The 24,003-nt window shown below is 40.4% G+C and overlaps 1 protein-coding gene across 1 annotated transcript in view; it reads right to left on the reverse strand.

Moving 5' to 3' along the window:
- The window catches only part of CDH19 (cadherin 19), a 56,245-nt gene that overhangs the window by 13,928 nt on the left and 18,314 nt on the right, over window positions 1–24,003 (reverse strand). The window contains exons 3-8 of the mRNA XM_065399893.1: window positions 20,832–20,951; window positions 19,218–19,382; window positions 15,323–15,507; window positions 13,713–13,966; window positions 10,893–11,029; window positions 2,113–2,234 (exon numbers count right to left, since the gene is read on the reverse strand). Of these exons, the coding sequence (XP_065255965.1) occupies window positions 2,113–2,234; window positions 10,893–11,029; window positions 13,713–13,966; window positions 15,323–15,507; window positions 19,218–19,382; window positions 20,832–20,951 (983 nt within the window). The remainder of the gene's footprint in view (window positions 1–2,112; window positions 2,235–10,892; window positions 11,030–13,712; window positions 13,967–15,322; window positions 15,508–19,217; window positions 19,383–20,831; window positions 20,952–24,003) is intronic.

Here is a 24,003-nt window from a genome sequence, read left to right on the forward strand (position 1 = left end):
TAATGGATTTAATACTGGCAGTGCAGTGAAAGTGGTTTCTCGATGTGCAAAAGGAAGCCGCCTTCCTACCTACTATGCAGTTGATGTGTGGATTATAGGAAGGTGCAGAACTATAACATAAAATGGATAATGAAAAATCCATTCAAAATGTCTGATAAACCTGATGGATGGATTTGGACCATAGCCAAAAATATCCATCTTCTTTTACATTCATTTTTATTGTCAAGCTATCTTTTCAGATGATAGTCCCAAGGACCCAACTGCAATTCTTTTATTTGAACCACTTCCAGGGGCTAAACCAAAGACATCTGTAACTCTCACAAGGAAACAAAACATAACAAAGGAAAAATGAGAGCAAAAGTAATTTGCTAAAAATAGGCTGAGAACTTTTTAATAATCGTGGGGTTTTTTTTGGCAAAAAGAAAAGAAAATGTAATTCAAGGTTAGCATTGTTCTTAGATATAAGCTATAGTATCATCCCACTGTCTTTGAGTTTGGCTAAGCAAAAGGGCATTTTTATTTTATTTATTGTTACAGTTCCTTCGTTTTCTAAAATATGGCCATTTTATGATCTTTAATCATTCACAAATAATGTATTGGTATATGTTTGCTTTTTGTTTTCACTTACAAACTGGACTGGCGTCAAAAATAAAATCCCCTAAATCCCACAGCATAAGGAACTATTCCCCTTCAATAATTCCTCCCCATCCTGAAAAACCTGAGAATATAGGTAAGCTTTGCAGTGCCCCATGAAAGTAAACAAACTCCAGCTCTGCCAGGCTAAGGAAAGAAGCAATTTCCAGAGGTAGGAGCCCCTCACTGAAAATACCCCTCAACACCTTTTTCAGACATAAATGGGGGGAAGCTACCTCAAGCACTCCAGCTTATCATGATGGCCCCAGAAGTCCTGATCTACAATTGACAACGTGTGGACAACCCTGGGCCATCATAGAGTTAGTTGCGGAAAGATGGCCAAAAAGAGGGGTTGTATTTGACTGACTGATCAAACTCGACTGAAATCAATGGAAACCTTTCTACTGATTTCAGTGATCTATCTATCTATCTATCTATCTATCTATCTATCTATCTATCTATCTATCTATCTATCTATCTATCTATCTGGAAAGCCTACAAAAACAGTCTGTTAAAAGTAAAGGAAGGTAAAATTTATATTACACATCAGCCATAACAATCTCTTTTTTATACCATTAAGCTAAGTAAAACATCATAATCATTGACTGTGATAATTATGCATTTCAGTAACAATTTCTTATTATTCCTTCCAAGAGTGTTTGGTTTTGAGCAAGTGACTTAACAAATCTGTTCTATAGTTTTCCCATCTGTAAAATATGGCAAATAATATTTTCCTACTTCAGATAGGTGTGGTGAGATTTCACTCATTAATGTGTATTATTGCCTTTCTTCCTAGAGGATTCCAGATCACTTAGAAATTATATGTAAATTCAGAGATTTCTTCACCTACTCCTGAAAAGAAGTCATCTTTGGGGCAAAACACAACAGCAATTTATCAGCACACAACATTATTATGCAACAGTAGTAACTTTAGAAAAGGAAACAAATGTCATTTTGAATTATGAACAAATTAAAAAATTATTGATCATATAAATCTTTGTTTGTACATTATATTATTTACTACAATGATATCATTGCATTTTTAGTTAAAGCATTAAAATATGCCAACAAGACCTGAAGGACTTCAATTTACTTCAATGGGCTTCTGATCAGGGTTCATAATTAAAGATTTAGACCTAATTGTATTCCAAAAGACAATGAATAATCCTCTCAAAATGCTATACACAATTGCTGCGAATCTCAGTCCCAATAGGATTTTGTCTCTGTGACATTAAACTGTATTAAAATTGTGGTGTTTTTTTAGCAGTTTCCTTCTCTACCTATCTAAGATTATTTCCTTGTTTGGTTGCCAGGGATATTGCTCTTATTGTAAAGAAATATTATATTCTATACTATTACCCTGCATTTGTAATATCGAAATAAACTGGGTTAAAGCAAATAGCAATACCCTATGCCAAATGTCTTAGACCACTGTAAAGGGAAACAATATGGTTACACAACAAATTTTCAGCCTCCTACCTGTCCAGATCTTGCATTTTCACACACATAAATCTCATAGTGTTTTGGAAATTCTGGAGCATGGTCATTAACATCAAGAACTTGAACATACACAGTTACTTCAGAAACTTGTTCTGGATTTCCTAAATAAAAAGAGGAAAGGACATTAAGAATCAATAGTTACAGTCTAACCCATTGCATATTTTCAAGAAACAAGGCTATTAAAATGTTCTGTTAAGTGATGACAATCTTCAGCTGAGAAGGAAATCCTTACTGATGCCCACAGATATTGCTGAAAATATAACATTGGTTGGGGTATTCCAATCCATTGTGCTGTAAAATTATTTTAGCAAGGTAACACTTCTGATTATAAGATTGTAGCTACAACCAAGAAGAATTTCTGATATTATAAGTCATTTGGAGAAGCAGCCAAAATTGTAAAGCAGAATCTCTATTAATTATTATTATTATTATTTTATATTCTGTTAATTCATTGTCTAAAAAACACCCTCCCACAAACCACCATGTTTTTAAAAAAGGCAATTAACTCCAAAGCTCTTTTTAATCATCCACAATGCTTTCTATATGAAATGTTGGATTTGTTAATTCATCCATTGTATTATGAATTGTTTTATTTTTTAAAAGGAAACTATGGGACCTGATCCTACAAGCTGGTCAATGCACGCCAACAGTTGTACCAGCAGAGAGCTCCATAGAATGTAACAGGGCTTTGCCCATGCAGAACACCATAGAGTACTGCAGCCATGGATGCCATTAGAGCTGGTCTTATTTGACATTTCATAAGTTTGGGCAAAAACAAATTTCACCAAAATTCCCACTGTTTCAAACATATCCAGCCAGCTCTAGCCATAAACCAATCAGGATGGATGCACCATCCTCTGGTTCATGCCCACAGGTTGAGAAACTGTATCCTAGAGAAATGAGGCTCGTGGGTAACAACATATCCACAAGCCTCCAAGCACACATATGGGTGCAGAAACCTGAATATTTCCAAACTTTCCCGAACTAGCACCTTTGTCTTCCGATTCAGCTTTGTTCAAAATATGCATACATATAAAAGGATGAACTCTTAGGTCTTGTCTACATGCATACGTTGTACCATTTTAACTATATTGATACAACCCCCCTAGAGTGGATACAGTTATACTGGTATAACTGTTCTTATACCTTTTTCTGGTATGGAAAGGGGATTTAACTTCACTTGTATAGGGCATCTTTTATTGGTATAACTGTGTCCACACTAGTGGGTTGTGATGCTTCCCAGGGGGTAACCAGGGTTGTGAGACACCTCGCTACCACTTGCCGTTAGCGTGAGGAAGCCTTGTCTCTGCCTGCCATGTGTCACCTCCCTGTCTCCATCGGCCACAGGAAACACAAGCACTCCCCTCCTAGCCAAAGCAGGCTCTACTGTCCCCAAGTAGGTTAGTGATAGGCTTGCTACAACCCCTCTGAACATCTCCCTGGAGCGTCCAAGCATTGGTCCATTAGAAACAGACTTCACAGATTTGCTATTTCCAAAGTAGCAGCTTACAATTTTCCTCTTAGATCACAGCTCTCCTTAACACACAGCACTTAGATATGTTCATAGTGAAAACAAGCAAAAGTTTATTTAACAAAAAGTAAAGATTCAAATGATAGCGAGTAGAAATATTGGAAACAAATGATGATTACATATAAAATAAAATCATAACTCACATTCTGGAACTTAGATTTATTTAATTTCCCACTTTCATGTTTTACAGATCAATGCTCACCCCAAAGACCTTGCAGTGATTTTCAACCAGGGTTGATCTTCCATTCATGAGATAAGTCACGCTGCCAGTTTGCCTCCTCAGTGAAAGATGCCAGGGGGTACCTCTGCTCCCCCGAAACACTCCAATAATCCACTGTCTTTACTCAAACAATATTCCCTCCTGCTGCTTTATTTCTTCCTGTAAATATCCTCTCTCGTATAGTTCACAATCTCTTGCTTCAAATTTTAGCTCAGTATGTAAATAGAGCTATACTGTGAAGCAGACAATACACAATTCCCAGCCAGTGAGATAGCGTCTGTCATAAACAGATAGTTAAGGGTTAATGCCTCTTTTACCTGTAAAGGGTTAAGAAGTTCACCTAGCCTAGCTGACACCTCACCAGAGGAACCAATGAGAGGACAAGTTGGTTCAAAGGGAAGGAGGGAAGTTCCCTTTGTCTGTTGAGTTTTCACTTTGGACCAGAGTGGGAAAGCTCCAGAATTCAGCCTCTTATTAAGTAGTAAGTATTAGTGAAGGAAATAAATAGGTTTATGTTTATTTCTTTGTAACCTGTCTTGTGCAATTAGAGGAATAGTCAAATTGGGTATTTGGGTATTTTTTGTGTAAGTTTTTGCCCGGGGAACATCCTCTGTGTTGGAATCTGTTGTCTGTGAGAGTAGCTGGTATGCTAATCTCTCCCAGAGGGTTTTCTTTTACCTTTCTTTTCTTTAATTAAAAGTCTTTTTTAATAACCTGATTGATTTTTCCTTGTTTTAGATCCAAGGGGGTTGGATCTGGATCCACCAGGAGCTGGTGGGAGAAAGGAGGGGGGATGGTTAATTTCTCCTTGTTTTAAGATCCAAGGGGTTTGGATCTGTGTTCACCAGGAAATTGGTGAAGTATCTCAAGGCTACCCAGGGAAGGGAATTAGTGCTTGGGAGTGGTGGCAGCCAGACCAGATCTAAGCTGTTAATTGAGCTTAGAGCTTCTCATGCAGGTCCCCCATATCTGTACCCTAAAGTTCAGAGTGGGGAAGGAACCTTGACAGCGTCTATTATCCTCTGCCTAGAAGGAACTGGTATGAGGCATGTCACCATGTTCACCTAAACTCCAATGCATTGAGAACATAATTTCCAGTATAGATACCCAACTCCTTAGCTATTATCTGTACATTCGTTTTGAGATAATTATGATGCCCAGTGAGCTACTGGCTCTCAGTAGAAATCTCACCTGCCATACTTTTGTGAATTATTGTGCATATATTTGACCCAGGGGATCCCTGTAAAACTCCATAGATCTGCCTCCCATTCCCTCACCCAGTTGACACAAAGAAGTTCCTGGGTCACAGGGTACTGGTATAACTATTCCAGTAAAAAAAATCACACCCTAATCAAAATAGTTATACTGGTACACAATCTGTATGCAAATCAGACCTAGACATATTCTTGCTCATTTATTAAAAGATTCACAGCATGTCTCCTATAGTCAATAAGAGCGGGGCAGTTGAGGGTGATCAACAACTTTTGGAAGCACTCTTCACATTACTGGATCAAACCTCTACTGAGAGAAAGATACGTACTCAAAAACGTACATGTCACAGGTACCCTAATAAACATACCTAGTTTGGCCCCAATACAGCAAACCACTTGAGCACATAAATAGTCCCACTGAAGTCAACAGGAATACTAACATGCTTAAAGTCAGGTGCTTTATGGGATCAGGAGCTTAAGCATAATATTTTCCAGTTAATAGAACCATTGTAGTACATTCTTGTTGATGAATGGCACAACCTGGTCTGTCTATACAGCATGATTGATATTGGCAAGACCCTTCACACAAGTTGACATTGCAAACTGTTGTGTGCTAGCATAAGCTGCCTGCTGACCAGCCTTCCCACCAGGCTGCTTCCTCTACTCAGGAAAATGAGTCAAATGGATCAACAGCAAAAACAAACAAACAAACAAACAAAAACCTATTTTTAAATGTGCAGCTCACTAGTTTCTTACAACAAACATTGGAATCTGAGCTGATTACTTCTGAGTCTTCTGCAAGAGGGAATGGTATCAGAAATAACAACTGTAAATAAATCAGGTCTGATCTGGTGAGTAGAGGCAGAGCCCCATTGAAACCAATGGAGCTGGGGTGATTTATGGTAAGCCTTAATAGGAGGCATCAAAGTTCATGATAACTCTTTATATTAACCCCTTCATATCTTTCTTGAAATATTTCTTTTTGAGATGACATTTCTCATGCTTAATGTTAATAAGAATTGATCCACAATGTATTAATAAAATTGGTTGGGCTATTTTTTTTTACATAATACAAGCATGGAAAAAAATAATCATGTATCTTAAATACAATTTTGACACTGCAGCCCTCACCCTATTTGCTACAGGTATGTGGTGAGGAGATTTGGTTGGGATGGCAGAGGAAATATATCTCTGAGTTCCTGGCTAGTTTGGGAGGGAATAGCCTTCCCCCACCCCCATCCCTCCTGGCAGCTTCATGGGCAGAGCTTGAATGGACTAGGGGAATTTTAGTTCCTGCCCTCAGAGCCTGATTTGCCCATTTATAGGCTGCATGGGCACCTCATTGGCCTGCAAATGTGAGTGTGGGAAGTTTATATTGCTCCTCCTGGCCATGAACTACCATTCACACCTGTTTTCTTTTCCCAGTTAGTTACCCTTCCATTGGGTGTTTTTAGGCGTTTCTCTGTTTCTACTGGTAGATTCCCAACTTTTCTCTCTGAGCTTTTGGCCAGCACCATCCCACTTTGCAGTTTGGCAGCTAGCCAGAAGTAGCTAGCTAGCTAGTTCTCACCTTCCTCAGAGAACAGAAGAGGTTTTTCCTGAAAGGAAATATTGTACTATTGAATTATTTGTCACAGCTGTGTAATAGATGTCCAGGGCAAGTTAATTGAGGTAGCAGGGGGCACAGAGTTGCTTCTGCAGTCCCAGGCACTGGCCAGGTGGCATCTGGCTAGACCATTGAGTGGTGAGGGAAAGGCTTCAATACCTATGCAGAAAGACACACCTCTTGTCTCACCACTTATCCCTTGCACAAGAAAATGAGGATATCTGGATCTGAGCATAGGTATATTACTCAGCTCCTATGATACGATAAGCAGAACATTAACTAAGCAGAACACAGTCTGTAGGAGAGAAAGAGAAAGCTGAGAGACAGCTAGATTCCAAGACAGTAGGAGATCCACAGTAACAGAGTGGCTGGTGTCCAGGAAGGTTCTTTAGGAAAAAAATAAGGTTGTAGCAGTAATTATTGGAGACCAAACTGGTCAAATCATGCAGAAATCAAAACAAAGTTTGCTAACATCATAATGTGATTGCCCCTAGTGATAAAATCCTATCCAATAGGTGCAGAGAACTAAAGAAGTTCTGGACTCTCAAAGGCCAATCCAAAGTGAGGTAGGAGAAAAAAACCCTAGGACTAATCATGATGCCAAGAAGAATATGCACTTGGGAAGAAACAGAGGGCTCTCAGGAAAACAATAAGTCATTTATACTCAACATAACCAAGTAAAGGTACCTGAGTCATCTCTGTGTAAACCAAAAAGGATTTCAAAGTAATTCATTGCTATTAACAGAATCTGTAAGAAAGAGAGTGAAACAAAGTTGTGACACTGCTGATTCATTGGGAAGAGTATGTGATGGATTGTAACAATTTAGCGAAAGCAAAGGGAGTGGGCTTGCTTCAGAGTAGCACAGAGATGCACTACACCATGGCTGAAAGAGGATGTCCACTATTGTCCAGAGTCATTCCAGAGCCAGAAATAGTGTGAAAGAGAAGAGCAATATGGGTAAAACTTCCCAGAATCCTCTCTGTTGCTGTGACTGACTGGAGTCATCCTATGTGTTAGCAGTGGCATTTTTTATCAGACTGGGAGGAGTGAGGTGTGTGTGTGTGTGTGTGTGTGTGTGTGTGTGTGTGTGTGTGTGTGTGTGTGTAAGTAATAGGAAGCAAACAGAACAGTGTTGGGCTAAAAGCATTAATTAAAATAAAAAACAAAGAAAATGTTACCGATGGAATCCTGGCCTGACTGAAGTCAATGGCAAAATTCCCACTGACAATTATAGGGCCAGGTTTTCATGCTGAGTATTGGGCTGGAGAGAGCGGAGAGTGTTTCAAAGATAGAAGCGTGATTTAAATGGGAAAAAAATGTATTTGGAATTATAGGAAGATGCCTAAACTTAGTCTGAGTAGCTTGGCTTTTAGGAATACTGAGCACCCAGCAGCTCCTATTGACTTCAATGGGAGCTGCTGGTTACTCAGCCTTTTTGAAAATCAGGCTATGCATTTAGGGGCCTAACTATGAACATAGGAGCATATCTGTAAGCATCCATTTTTGAAAATATTGACCTAAATAATTATACTGTGTATTGAATCAGGTAGTGAAATGTGAACATTGCTGGGAGAAATCCATTAAAGTGCACCATCAGGGAAAAGAATTCCTTGGAAACCTAAAAGACAAAAAGAGAGAAACCAGGCAGTGAGTATTTCCCCCCCACAATAAGCTCACTTGTAAATAAAATTTAAATGGAAAAAAAATTAGATCACTTACTTGATTAGCTTGAGCCAGGTTGTGACTGTGTGTTATCCCACCTCATTTCCTAGTGGAGATGAGCAGGAAGGAAGTATTGAATGGTAATGCTAAAAGGTAAAAATATAAAAGAACTGTATATAAACTGAAAGGCTAATCGATAAAATCACACTTATCAGACAAAACTGGAGTGGTGAGTTAAATCCTTTACCTTCCATGCTTAAGAGCTGAAGAGAGTTGTGAATTCTGTAGTCAAAAGAAAATTCTGAAGCTCAGTATAAAAGGTGTGGTGTGCTGAACTATTCAGGACAGATGGTCCTTTCTGCTATCTCTTACTGGTAACTACTTAGAGCTGGTAGTGAACCACACCTCTGGACATCCAAAGAAATAACAAATTAGAGTCAAAGTTGTCCCATGTTTCAGTCAGCTGTTACCATCAGAAGTACTTGATGGAGATTTATACTTCAATTGACAGAAAGAGGAGGCAGAAAACATTTTGGCCCCTAATTACCTTCCTTTTGTGAATGAACAAATCACCTTCAAGTCAGTCTGGTGGCTCAAGTTTTCTTGTTCTGTTTGCATTATTAGAGTGCTATTATTTCTGTTTGGATTGTGTACTCTATGTAGGCAGATTAACACCTACCAAGAGACAGAAAATATTGGGTTTGATTCGCTCTTGAGTTGGAACTCCACTCAGCTCACGACGGAGGAAGCGTCATTAAGCAGCTGGTTCTGGCTCTGAAAATCTCAAGGTCAGACCCGATGGAGGCCTGACTATGGTGCAGATGCCAGGACACTTATGGGATTTGAAGCTGGATTTATGCCACCTGGTTGGTGCAAAGGAGCTGTAACCATACATGGCCCATATGGGATGAAATCCGGGTTCCACTGTCATCAATGGTAGTTTTGCCATTGGCATCAATGGAGCCAGAATTTCACGCATAGTTTCTTTGTTTTTCAAGAAAAGATTGCTAAGTACACAGGATAGACATGATGATTATATTTCAGGTGTTAAATGTTATTGATTGATAAAGTAAATCATCTTCAAGCATATCCAAACCAATGTGAAACACCTCTGGATATCATCTTATTAAATGGTGACCTTATTATCATTAAAGAGCTGGAGAATAAATATAGCAAAATGAGAAGGGCTCCCTCCTCTTACAATACATATCTTAATATTTCTTGACATTGAAAGTCTTGGCATTTCTTCTGGTTCAGGAGACATTATTCAATTGTAACATCTGGTTCTCTCCCTTTTTAGTGTTTAGCTAAACAGAAAAGTCATAATCCTAGACTGAAGTCATCCTGCAATGTTTCCATAGACCTATTCAAGGTATGACAAAAATATCCCAGAGATGCTTTCCATTCCACCATATCACCCGCCAGCTGTCCAACAAAGTGAAAAAAAAGATACATTTGTGTTTAAAAACTCACAGATAAACCAAGAAGTCAAACAAGACTATCAATTCACAAATATAAAATGAGGATTGCAGTAAATATTGCTACCAACTTCACTATATTAAGCTCACTATTGCATCTACTATTCTGATATATATATATATGGGGAATGCTTTCTTATGGAGAATATATTGGATTAACATATTTCTAAAGGTTGTCTCTTTCACCAGAGATGAGAAGCTGGTCCAATAAAAGATATTACCTCACCCACCCTGTCTTACTCATATTTCTAAATAGTCATCATAAAAAACAAATGTATATGACACAATGTCTAAAACACATGCTAGTTGTTAAAAATACATGGCAATAAGTAGTTGATCCATTGATATCCTCCTATTTTGTTGACCTTGTCTTTTCCTATGGATGATGTGATTAATTTTAACTAAGAAGAAACACATTTTGTCACATCCAGTTCCAAATTAGCAAGCAAGCATTTTCCATAATGTTGTCCCAAAGATAGGGCAGCTGGATAACTGAAAGCACAAACAGAAGCAATTTGCATTTGACTTTCAGACAAAACTGACAGGTGAAATCTATATAAAGGATGCTTCCCAGATTTAATTGTCACTGTAGAGAAGTCTAGCTGATTTAGGCCTGACATTAACCATTAATTTGAAATACAGGTTTCTGACTGGTGTTAAATTAGACCCTGGCTAATTTTACACTAGTCAAAAATCTGGTGTGAAATTAACCAGGGTCTAATTTAACATAAGATCTTGCACCAGGGGAGCAATTCATATGCTTCAGTATAACTTGAAAGTGTTAAGAGTCTCCATCTCATTACAATTTCTTTTTTCTTCTTCTTTTTTTATAAGGTCATCTTTTATGAAAGAGCACAAGACCTTGGAGCTCAAAAACATCCTGCTTCCACTGAACTCATCATTTTAATAATGCTCCTTAATGTAACAAGAAACAGCAATATAATGAGAAAGTAGCATGTATTCTCCATTTAAAAGAAGGGATGTTCAGATGATAATTACACTAAGTGCATGCAGGATATAAAACATAGTGTTCCTTAAATTCTTACTCACTCATTTCTGTGGCTGTAACAGTTATGTTGTGCCAAGCAGCTGTCTCTCGGTCCAGAAGTTTAGTTATAATGATTGTTCCATTGTGTGCATTGATGCTGAACAATCTCTTTAAATACGTGCTGTGGACAATAGAATACCTGCACCAAAAAAGTAAAGAGATTGCCTAATACTGAAATGTTCCATCTGAAACAAGGACATATAAAGCTATTGTCAGTCGAGAAAACAGAGCTGTGGATATATCCATATAAATGTGTGCAGCAGGAACTCAGAAATTATGAAAAATGTACACTTATAAACATTTAAAATTCACTGCTGCCAAGATCAAAGCTCTTCTTTTCATAAAACTAAATATGCCTCAGATCTATATTAATGTGAACTGAATCTAAAATGCATTATTCATTCTTATTTCTAAGTCGGTCTCACAGCAGGTGAATGACTTGGTTGAAAAGAAACAGCAAAAATGCCACTTGTGAAATGAATAACACTGGCAACTAAGTAGAGGTATAATGGTAAATCTATTTTATTGTTGCTGACATGTTATGATGTCGAAGGAATGAGCATTAGGGAAAAAGAGAGGCATCTGACTATCTATAATGAGATGTCTGCTAACCCCAGGTACAAAATCCAAAAGTGAGAAATGATTGCAATGAGCCCAACTTGGAGCGCTACTGCAATAACCATCATTTGAAAAGCTCTGCATGCAATGTTCATATGCACACATACAAAATGCAGGTGGAATGATAGTTAAATTCTTATCATTGGCCACATATGAGTGACTATGAAAAAGGCAGAGAGTGAAGTCAAATATATAAATTAGAATGGCAGAGATTTTTAAATTATTGGATTTTTTTAAAAAAATAAGATAAAACTAAATATGTGGCTTTATTCATAAGGCACAGTAGGTGGCTCTATCTTGGAAGTGAAATTTGCGCATACTCAGAAAGTCTGCATTGGTCCTGTTCAGAATACCTGTACTTAACAATTCCCTCTTCTTCTCCAGCTTTCATTTTGCTTGATAAAGCCTTTATATTACAAATTGACACTTAGGACTCTTCTCTGATAGCCCTTATTAAATGCCAGTGACTGGACGACTCTCTAACTTTTAATTTATAGTTACCATGCAGCCTGCGTGAAAATCAGCAAGATACTAAATCCGAGAACTACTATAATAGATTATCATCTGTTCACTTCAGTTTAGCAAGAGGCTTGTCAATGTCTCCTTTATAAACTCTTATTTCATGGATTTATAATTCAGCTTCCAACATATTTCATTTATGAGAGTATCCTCTCATCCCTCCTCCCCACACAATCTTTTCTTGTTGTTTCTGTTTTGTTTTGTTTTTTTCTGATTTCAGACATTTGTTTGTTTTAAATAAACTGTATTTATTATAACATATATTGCTGTTTGCAAACTGGTGTCCATAATGGCAATCAGGCCTGGTTTTGTTTTGTTTTGTTTTTGTATGATAAGAAAACACTGACAGCTGAGTTATTGTTGAATAATTGGCTGCATATGCATATACTTTCCCCCAAACATACATATATATGTTTTAAAATCATAGTTGATGCATGCTGCGAAATGAAATGTTCCATCTTAAAGGAAGTCTAAGGTGCAACAAACCTGCTTAAACATTGCTGGATTGGGGCAATAGACACACATGTACATCACAGCAACCCCTAGAGAAATATTTTATTTTGAAAAAATATACTATACAAATGTTATAAATATTCACAGTATTTACATGTTTTGGTACAGATGCTATAATTCTCTAAGCAAAAAAACCAAGTGTTTTGAAAAATTCTGTACATATATTTATACTTTTTTAACTTAATTTTACCCCAGGCTAAGTCAATATAATAGGAAACTAGTATTTAAAAAGACCAAAAAAAATGGAAATCTATAGTCTATTGAAGCATAGATGATAATAGAGTATATCAGCTACTACGAACTTGATAATTTAATCCACACTAGTGGATTATTTTGCACCACACTAGTTTGTCCTGTACCTTAGGTTGTCTAAATTAAGTGGTGTTCAATTATGTCAATTGACTCTACAAGCTATTTTAATTATAAATCATAGCTAAAGATGAATCAACTGTGTCCTGCCTTAAGATACAGTGAAACTATTTTGTGAAATACATAGTTTGTAGAATTGTTGACTACAACATTTCACTATGGGGAAATATCAATCCTGGAAGGCTGAAAGAGAAGGGAACTGGTACAGTTATGTTACACAGAGCTGGCTAGATCCCGGCTGTGGGAGTGGACACTGTTCCAACCCAAGTCTAAAACATAGCCCTGCACTACAATATTTCCCTCTGCCCCTCTGTAAAGGAGATTTTGGGGAGCAGGCTGGAGTAGGGATAGGGGCATAGCCAGTGGATCAGCAATTATGCAGAACACAGTGACATCTGTGCTACTGCAGACCTGAGGTTTTAGCTGTGGACATGGCACCACCGTTCTGCTGTTGCTCCATATCCTCTACAGGGCCACTATTTGATCTATTTTTCCATCCACTGGGTACTATGAAGAATTGATTTACAAAACCCATTTATTCAGGCTTTGTGCAGGGGTCAGGATTAAGCCCAGAGGGAGGGAAATGACATTTTACTATTCTAGACTATTTGCTTTAAGGATATCCAGGCTATCACAACGTAGGTGAACTTTAGTTCATTCATGAAGCATAGACCTGTGGAATGGAAAAGAGTCCCCTGGAAATTTTTCTCACTTAAATAGTCTTGGGGCCCCTTTGAAAATCTCAGCCCTGGTTTTTAAATCACTTCTTCCTAGCATACCTATTTACATTTTACAGTGTGTACCTGATGGGACTGTTGGCATTGTCTGGATCTCTGGCAGTTATAGCACCAACAAAGGAGCCATTTGTGGCCCCTTCAGCGATTTCCATCACATAGTTCTGTGAGGTGAAAACTGGAGGCTCATCAGCATCTTCCACACTGATCTTGATAATGGTTGTGTCTTCAAAGGGCCCTTCTTTCATAAAATGGTCATCCATTTGCCTGTTGATAGCTTTTACTCTAACACTGTATCTCCTTTTGCTCTCAAAATCCACTCTCTGTAGACAAACAAAGTGGGAAGTGGAATATTCCTTTTTTTTTTTTTGTAGAATTTGAAAATTAATAATACATTAATGACTGATGTAAGATTAAAGACAAGAAATAGTGGTACACTTCTTTTGGGAATGTTTTAAAAGCAGTTACACACACATATATACACACTGCAATAACAGTTTAATTATTAATCTGTGTCTTACTTTAATTTGATTTCACTATTAAGGATTGATTTCCTTGGTTTGCTCTGATGTTATGATTTAATAGTATTGTAATGGATACCTTACTTTATTTTGTCACTTATGTTTAATGTAGGTTATGCTCTTAATGCCTTTATTTCACATGTAGAGTTAACACTATACAATATACCATATGAATTTTCATGTAGAATAAGGGGAATTAATTACTTTTCAGATGTTCAAACTGAGTTTATTACAGTTTAGTCTTCAGAAAAAATAACTCTGCCTCCCCTTTAAGAAAACCAATGAAAATAACTCACTGACCACACTGTCTGTCATACCATTTGTTTAGTCAGGATTAGTAATACAAACTACAGCAGGAAATATTAGCGAAATAGCTTCCTTTCCTTGTAACTGTTCCAAATGGGCAAAAGACAGCAACATCAAATTCTTTAGTCTCCCATACTTCACTGAAGTGCTGACATTGTCTGAGTAAATACCCTGTGCTCTCTAGCTCCATCACAGAATATTTTTTTGGCTTCCCATACCATGAGAACATAGGTAACCAACTGAATGAACTTACTTTCTGTCTTTTCCCTCCCCTGCAAGGTTTAAAATGAAACCTTGTCATCAGTTCAGTTCTAGTAGCTAACTCTTTTTCTCCCTATGTGATGCTAAAATAAGTCCCATATACAACTGAAGCTTCCTGAGTGTGTTTCACTAAAGAAATCATAACACTTTTCACTTATACACAGAAGTACCTTCCATCTCAAGATCTTAACATTATTTACTAACAGTGTGTTATGCCTCAGAACACTCCTCTCCTATTATTCTTCCCATTTTACAGGTGAGGAAACAAGGCACAGAGAGGCTAAGACATTTTCCCACAATCACATAAGGAGACAAGTGCAAAGCTGGGAATAAAACCCAGATATCCTGACCCCGATTGCTTGAGCCACAAACCAAAAATATCAATTTACTTTCTAAGCTAGTGAGGTTGTTTTTCCCCACACCATTCCAGATCCTATTTTCAGTCAGATTATTAGTGCTTAAAGAAGCCAGATAGAAAAAAAACATGGAAACAACAACATGAAGTGTTGTTGTTTTAGTAGCAGTTGTTGTTATTATTATTTTAAAACATTAATGATATGTTTCATTTTAGTGGGTTTTTTAATGTCTCACCTCTTTTAATATAACAATTCCTTCTTGAGTCTCATTGTTAGTAATGATGTCAAAAACAAGTGATTCCTCTCCTTCGATGACATAATTCATGGCTGCATTCTCCCCTATGTCACTGTCCTCTGCCATGATTTTGCCTATGGTAGAGCCCGCTGGTGCCGCCTCAGAGATATTCATGTAGTAGAACTCTTAAAGAAACAGCCAAGTACCATCACATTAAACATCAACTTTGTCAATGATCTATAACAGTTGAAAGCAGTGGTGTGCAACCTTTGGCCTGGGGAATAGTAGTGGCCTTTGAAACACTCACCTGAGGCCATGGGGGGGTGACTATTTAAGAAAAAATGGTTGCCTGAATATAAATTGAAAATATGTTTCCTGAGCTGGGTAATGTGAGTATCAAAGGGAAGTGTTTGAACCAACCTCATTCCTGTGAGGAGGCACTAGGGGGCAGCACCTCCATAACTGCATCACAACTGCTCCCCTGCTGCCTGAGAAACAGCTCTGAGGTGAGCTGGGAGCTCTCTGAGCAGATACTGTCATATTCCTGCTACAGCTGCTCAGCAGTGACCCTATTGGTAGCCTGCTACTTTGCAGGGGTAGGGATAGGGTATCAGGATAAGGCCCTGGCGCTGCACCTGCTCAATATTCCTGACACCCTAATGAGCCAGCTAGGCTGCCTGATGGACTGCCCTGCCCTGCCCTGATCGTCTGAGGAAGCCAGCAGGCCAGTTCTTAAGCTCAGCAGCTGCAGTAGCTTGCTGGCTGCTCAACGCCCACACCCTCACTGCTTCCCTGTTCTTGTATCTCACCAAGTCCTGCTCTGCTCATCCATAGCTCCTGCCCTGCACCCAGCCTTGTTCCCACCCAGTCCCAATCTTGCTCCTGCCTCAGAACCAGCCCTACTCCTGCTTTCCCTGTCTCCTGGTAATCTGGTTCCAACCCTCGGCTGTGATTCCTGACTCCAACTGTGTCTCAACCCTGGGCTCTGGCATTCAGACTCTGATTCCATTTCGGAACTTCAGCCCTGCTTCTTGGTTCTGTCTCTGTCTTGATCCCTGGCATTTGGACACCGACCACGAGGCCAGGCTGCCTACAACCCATTCTCCTGACAGTTTGAGCAGCCTGAAACTAAAACAGAGGGAAACTGGGCTGACAAGGGGTCCAGAGCACTGGGTAGCATGGATCCCTCCCCAGCCAATCTTTCCCTGCTAAAGATAGGGGTTGCCTTACAGATCCTGGAAGCCCAAGTTGCTAACCTGCAAGCCAACGTCACTGTCCTGCAGGCACAGAATGTAGCACTGCACAGGCAGGCAATGCCACCCCTGACTCTGCCTCCCACTTGGTGTGAGCCAAAGATTCTCCTGCCTGATAAGTTTAACGGTGATCGGGGCATGGTTCAGGGGATCCTCAATCTATGCTGGCTCCTCTTTCTGCTGTGCCTGCAGTCATTCCCCACTGATCAATTCAGGGTACAGCTGATTCTCAGCTTGCTGACTGGGGAGGCTCTGGCGAGGACATCCACACTCCTAGAGAAAACAAGCCCAATCCTGGGCCAGCTTGAAGACTTCATTCAAATCATGGATGTGGGTCCTCAGTGACCCTAATTATAAGTGTACAGCTGCGGCCACCCTGGGAGTGTTGCACCAGGACAGATACTGAATGGAATGAGACTTCACAGCATTATCATTTCCACTTCGACCTAAATGATGACATCAAGAAGAGCTGGCACAAGTGGACTCTCCACCGACTCTGGATGCCTTGATGTCTTGATTGACCTAAAGCATAAAAACTGTCAACCATCTGATGGAACGCTGCCAAGAAAGAAGGTCAGCTTCCCGACTCCTGCCAGCCCTGCCATCTCTGGCTCACCAACCTTCAGCACCTTCCCCACAGCCCATCCCACACAGCTCGACACAGAGAAAAAGCAGCGTTGGGCATTGGGGATATGCCTATACTGTCGAAGACCAGGACACTTTGTGTCAGGCTGCCCTGCTAAGGTCCAATTGGCACCCTGGTCAGGGAATGCCAAACCCCAGCCACTGATAGTAGGGTCTGGGTTGGGGTGTTGCTCTCTGCCTCTCATTGGTACCCAACATTAGTATATGTCTGCTGGTATCTTGGCAATGAGCAGGCAGGTCCCGACATATCTCCAGCTTCCTCTACAAGTCTGACACCTCTCCATCTCCAAGGTCCACCTGGAGTCACTTGTGGATTTGAGTGTCTCAGGTAACTTCATGGATCAGGTCTTTGCATGAATACACCAGATTCCCACCTAACACAAAGACATCCTGGAGTTGGTGGAGTCTATCGATGGCTTGCTTCTTTCATCAGGCCTGGTTACTCACTACTGAATCACATCCACACCCTGGATCTGTTCTGGACATTTCACAGAAACCAGGCCTGGGGGTACCTAGAAGATGCCCTTCATGAGAGAGGTACTGTTAGAGTAAGTCCCTGTAGCTGCAGCTGCACCTGCTCAGCACTCCTGACACCCTAACAAGCCAGCTGGGCTGCCTGATGGACTGCCTTGCCTGATTTATTGAGGAAGCCAACAGGCCAGTTCTTAAGCTCAGCAGCAGCCATAGCTCACTGGCTGCTCAATGCCCACACCCTCTCTCTCTCTCTCCCAGGGCTTGTCTCTCGCTAAGCCTTGCTCCTCCTCTGCTCCTCCACAGCTCCAGTCCAGATCCTGCCCTGTAGTAAGCCTTGTTCCCCTCCTGTCCCCGTCCTGTCTCAGAACCAATCCTGCTCCTGCATTCCCTTACTCCTAGTAAGTCAGTTCTGACCTTTGACTCTGCTTCCTGGTCCTGGCATTCAGACTCTGACCACTAGGCCTGACTCCCACTCCAACCACTAGACCTAACTGCCTACAGCTCAGTCTCCTGGCAAAGGGAAGGGAGGAGAGAGAAGATTAAGGTTCTACACTGCCTGTTTCCTTGCTAGATTGAGGGATCCATAGGGAGGACAGCATAGCAGCTCAGTTGCCTATGCCTGAGCATAGGGAAATAGAAGATTGATTGTGGCTCTTTGGCTTTTTTAAACTATTGGATGAAATCTTAGCTTAGATGAAATCAGTAGCAAAGCTCACATTAACTTCAGTGGGACTAGGAATTCATCTGTTAAATTTAATTCTACTGCTGAATAGTTGGACCCAACTGATTTACAGCATTTGTAAGGCGTGCACTTGCAACATTATTATTATTTACGATAGGTTTCTGAATAAAAAGTATCTAAATCTGAATTATTTCCCACCACTTCATTCTGAAACCACCTTTGTTTTCCACACTTTTATAATTAATCTTTATTTCAGATTAGTGACCACAGGGTGCAGAAAACCAGTGGTGTGAAACCTCCTCTCTACATATGCACACTCTGGGAAGACTGCCATTAAAATATAGATTTCTGTATTAAACCAGCATAGTGTGATTATTTCTCCTGAATGCAGCTGCATGCTAGATAGCAGTGGCAATGCATGGCTTCCCTACTAGTTCAGTTTGTATTTATCGTTTAATTAGTAAGTCCTGAAAGAGAATTTTTATCCTTCGAGAAACATAATTTTACAGTTGTCAATATATTAACAGTAATAAAGAAAAATTATGCTCTAAACCCCAAGAGAAAAAAAATACTTTTTTTGTATTTAACTTCCCTAAAGGTAGGTATCTTGTTATCTCAAAACTATAACAAAACATAACACTGGCTTAAGCTCTCTAGCTATTTAGTCCAAGCTTTTTTTGTGTGGAAAAGTTATTGGTTTATCAATCTTTTATTTGATATAAAAGGCAAAATGTAGATCTGATGTAAATGGGTATACCACTGAACTCACTGACATTGCACTAGTACTAAATTTTCCCCACAGTCTAATGTGTAATAATAAAACTTCTTGCCATTTACTCACTTTGTTGAAATATGGGTTTGTTGTCATTGATGTCAGAGAGGTTGATGGTTACAGTTGCTGTTCCTGAAAATCCACCCATTTGCCCAACCATATCTTTGGCTTGGATAATGACAAAGTATTGCTCCTTAGTTTCTCTGTCCATTTGGGAAGAAATTCTAATGACCCCTGGAAGATACAGTTAGCTAAGCACATTATTTACAATATCTGACCAGACATTAAGAGTACAAAAAGAAGCATCAGATTCAGTACCACTAAGAGGTTTCACAATTCATAACATCTGTAGGCTGAGCTTATTCTTCCATTCCCACACTCCCACCCATCTGACACCCTCCCATTGTCATTTATTGCAGGGGTTCCCTGCACCCTCCATCCTTTCCCTCATGCCACGGGCTCTGTGTGACTCCTTCCCACCATGCCAGAGTTTCCTATTACACCATGTCCTGGCTCTATATGCATCCCCATTACCCCATGCTAGGGATTCTATGTGCCCCTCCCATTTGCCCTTCTCCCACACAATGCCCCCCATCCTCTGCTCATGCCATGTTAAATTGTATTGGGAGGATGGACAGAAATGGGATATTGTTATGCTCAAAGGCATTAATTGGTGCTATCAACCAGTGGTTTAATCATTATACAGTTGCATAGGTACCTGAAGCTGGGTTAAACGGAGTAAAGGGAGCTACACATGTCCCCCATGATCCCCCAAATCAATACGGTTCTGCTCATTGGTTCCTAGAATATTCCCCGAAGTTTTGGAATTGATCAGATGCTGTTTTGAAAGGTTGTTTTGTTACATACAAATTGAAAGACAGACTAACAGACAAATGCCATCAAGTTTTAAGTCTTTGGCCACAACCAATAATATACACACTGATTAGTTCATAGCACATGTGGCCTTGTGCTGGAAGTTAGGACTTCTTGTTTTATATGTTCCTGGATATCCCACTGTCTCACTTTCACCTTTAGCAAGTCCTTTAACTTTCTGTGCTTCAGCTTACTCATCTCTGAAATGAGAATAATAATATTCCCTACTTCAGAGAAGTATTGAGGTATAAATAAATTATGTTGATTAAATTTTGTTTGAGGTGTTAAACATAAAATCTTATAGACTTGGGAGTATTATTATTATATGTCCTGGAATTTAATGTTTGCATCGTGACTATTATTTGAACCAGTTTTATATATGTCTTAAAAATAGGGAGATATCTGAAATGTCTCACAGGTTGAAATTTTCTTAGATTTATGTGAAATATATTCCATTTTATTTAATGAAGTGACTATGGGCACCATCCAAAAACAACTGAAGTAAACTCATTCTATTGACTTAAATGGTCTCCAAATTGGGCCCTAAGGGCTTGATCCTGCACTAGTCAAGTCAATGGGAGTTTTTTCCATTGACTTGAGCAGGAGCAGGATCAAGCCCTAAATCAGGAGACATTCAGATACTACAGGTGTGGGTGCTAGATAGGCAGGTAGATTGTTTGATCTGAGGACATTATACTTGTGCTGTCTTGAGAAAATAAGATTACAATCTATTGTAATTTTTACCTGACACACAGATATTTTAGGAGAGTTCATGAATGAAGCTCGGGTTATAGGAAGATCTAACAATACCTGTCTTTGGCTCCACAGAGAAGTAGGGCTGTCCTTGCAAAATACTATAAAGCAGTCGGGCACTATTGCCATAAGCAGGATCATCTCCATCTGTAGCTGTAACCTGTATCACTGAAGTACCTGAAAAGAAAAGAAGTTAAATAAGAAATTTCTTATATATATTTGTTTAAAATGAAATGACTGTTTGCCATATAAATAACATATAACTCTCTCTTGGCATATCTATAGCTTTTAACCAGTGTCAGATTCTCTCTTCTTGTCTCGTCTTTGTCTACATCTATTTTTTTACCCATTTCATTTAATATAAATCAATTCATACTGCATGAATATATTTAGTACTGGCCAACTACCACCCAGTGTCAAACGTCTCATTCTCGAGCAAGCCAACTAAATGCTCATGTAACTAAAGCTAACATTCTAAACCCTGCATAATCTGGATTCAGGCAAGGACTTGGGACTGAAACTGCCTTAATGGCACTGATGGTTGATCTTCTGCTGTCAATGGATAGAGGACAGACATCCATTCTCATCCTCCTGGATCTCTCCGCAGCATTCAACACTGTTGACCACAAGATTCTGCTGTCTTACCTGAGAGAGGTGGCAAGAGTTCAGGGTAATGCACTAAGATGGTTTGAGTCCTTCCTGGAGGGATGCACCTAATGAGTAATGATGGGAAACTGTACCTTCACCACTAGACCTGTTACTTGTGCAGTCCCAGAAGGATCAATTTGTTTTTTCTCTGGTTATTTTCAGGATTTACACACAACCACTAGGTCAGGGGTCTCAAACTCAATTTACCTTAGGGCCAGTGCCAGTCCTCCCAGCAGGCCAATAATGTCACTGAAGATGGTGATCAGAAAAGAAAATGTTTATATTATATTTTTTATTTTGAATTTCTTAGAAATAATAAAACTGTCATACAACTTTATACAATCCTTCGCCTGCCAGAGAGTTTTTAATCTTTACCATACACCTGGCAACGCTTCAGTTCTGTCAATTTGTTGATGTTTGGCCGCAGTTAAAACCTTCCAGATTGCAGCAAGGTGTGCATCAGATAGTTGTATTCGGTATTTTGACTTGTTTATATTCATTGTGGAAAAAGGTGATGCTGCCTCCATGGCTGACTCTGCCCGGCAACAAGTGATGGTATCTCTTTCCCTCTCCCCCAACCAATGGGAGCTGCGGGGTGGGGTGGGGTGGCGCTTACAGCAGACATTGCCAGCAATGTGGCTGCATGCGTCTCTCCTCCGCGGGCCACAGTGGGGAGGTTCTCGGGCCGCAGATGGCCCACGGGCCGGGACTTTGAGACCCCTGCACTAGGTGAACTGGTCAGATCAAAACTTAAATGACAGCAATATGCTGATGATACACAACTGTACCTATCCTTCGACAAATATGACCACATCGCAACCACCACCAAAAAGGCCCAGTGCTTGGAAGAGATCAGTTCTTTGATGAAGCTGAAGCTGAGGCGGATCAAGACAGAGGTGATGCTGGTGGGCAGAGGACAGGATTTCGAAGAGTTTGCAACCACAGTGCACTCACAATTGGTCAATTCAGTCCATAGTCAATTCAGTCTGTGAAGGAGAACTCTTACATTCCTTTCTGAAGTTGAGCTCTTACATATCAGCATCTACAAATAAGATTTTCTACCATCTCCATCTGGCTTGGAAACTCCATTCCATCTTGGTGCATGAAGACCTGGCCTTTGTCACCTCTCGGCTGGATTACAGCAATTCACTATAACTGGTCATGCATCCTTCAGCACTTAGGAAACTCCAAGTAGTTCAGAATGTTGTAGCACATCTCCTCAGCAACACAGGCTGCTACAAATACATCAAACCCACCTTCCACTCTCTATAGGCTTCCCACATAATTTAAAAACAAGTTAAAGGTCTCAGTCCTTATCTTCAAAGCACTACATGGCCTGGGCCCAGGGTGTCTAAGACTGTGGTTGACAACTATGTTCCTGTGGCACAGTTGAACTCTCAACATTAAGAGTAAATCTTGTCTGTGCAGGAGACAACATCTTCTCCAGAGACTGTCTAAGGCTGTGGAATTAACTCCCCGAGGAAGTAGGGACCATTACAAACCTCATCACTTTTTTTGCTCCAAGTTCAAGGCTCATTTCTTTGATCTTGCCTTCTCCTATCAGAACTACATAGCAGCAGTATGTGTATATATAAGCCACACACTGCCAAAACAAGACATTCCACTGCACATATTTCTCTCACTGGAGAGAAAATGAGAAAACAAACCTGTGATAGATATGTAGTCATGCTGATTATTGCACTACTGGAAGGTGCTCAGGTACTATGGTGATGAGTGTGGTATAAAAACCTCATAAGCCGGTTCGTTTATAAGCTGACCCCCCCCCCCCCCAGATGGATAAGTAAAAATTTTTATAACTCATTCATAAGCCGACATTATAATTCAGGGGTCAGCAAACTTTGGCTCCCGGGCCATCAGGATAAGCCACTAGTGGTCTGAGTTTGTTTATCTCGAGCGTCCACAGGCACGGAGGTAAACCTAAGTAAACAAAGTGTCCTGGCGCGCCAGTTGCTTACCCTGACAGGCCGGGACAGCAACTGGTGGGGAAATTTTTGGGGGGGGAGAAGCTGGGAGTCAGGGGAGTAACCCTGGTGACCACCCCCCACATGACCCCACCCCTAGCCCGGGACCACCACACTCTCCCAATCCCATCCCTTCCCATCTTATCTGGGGAGGGCCAGGGAAGGATGTCTCTGACCTGGCTGGAGCTGCTCCGGCAGACTGGGCAGCACAGCTGCAGCATGTTCCAGCGGACAGGGCCGGGCGGCACGGCCGAAGCGTTCTCCGACACCCGGGCAGCACGGCCACAGCCTGCTCTGGGGGGTGGGGCCGAGCAGCACAGCTGCAGCCTGCCAGCCCCAGAGCTGCAGCTGCTTCGGAGGCGGGGGGGAGAGCAGTGTGGCCAGAAGTGGAGAGACTCTGGCCCCGCCTCTTCCCTTCTGGCTCTGCTGGCTGTACTGCCTCTCCTTGCTCCCTCTGTTGTGGGGAGGGGCTGTGTCCCACCTCTCCCTCTCTATACCCGTTCATAAGCCGACCCCCGACTCTGGTGCTTCCCTTTTTACTAAAAAAATTCAGCTTATGAACGAGTATATATGGTAACTTAGAATAGAATAGTACACTG

This window comes from Emys orbicularis, chromosome 2 (genome assembly GCF_028017835.1).
Source record: "Emys orbicularis isolate rEmyOrb1 chromosome 2, rEmyOrb1.hap1, whole genome shotgun sequence".
Lineage (NCBI taxonomy): Eukaryota > Metazoa > Chordata > Testudines > Emydidae > Emys > Emys orbicularis.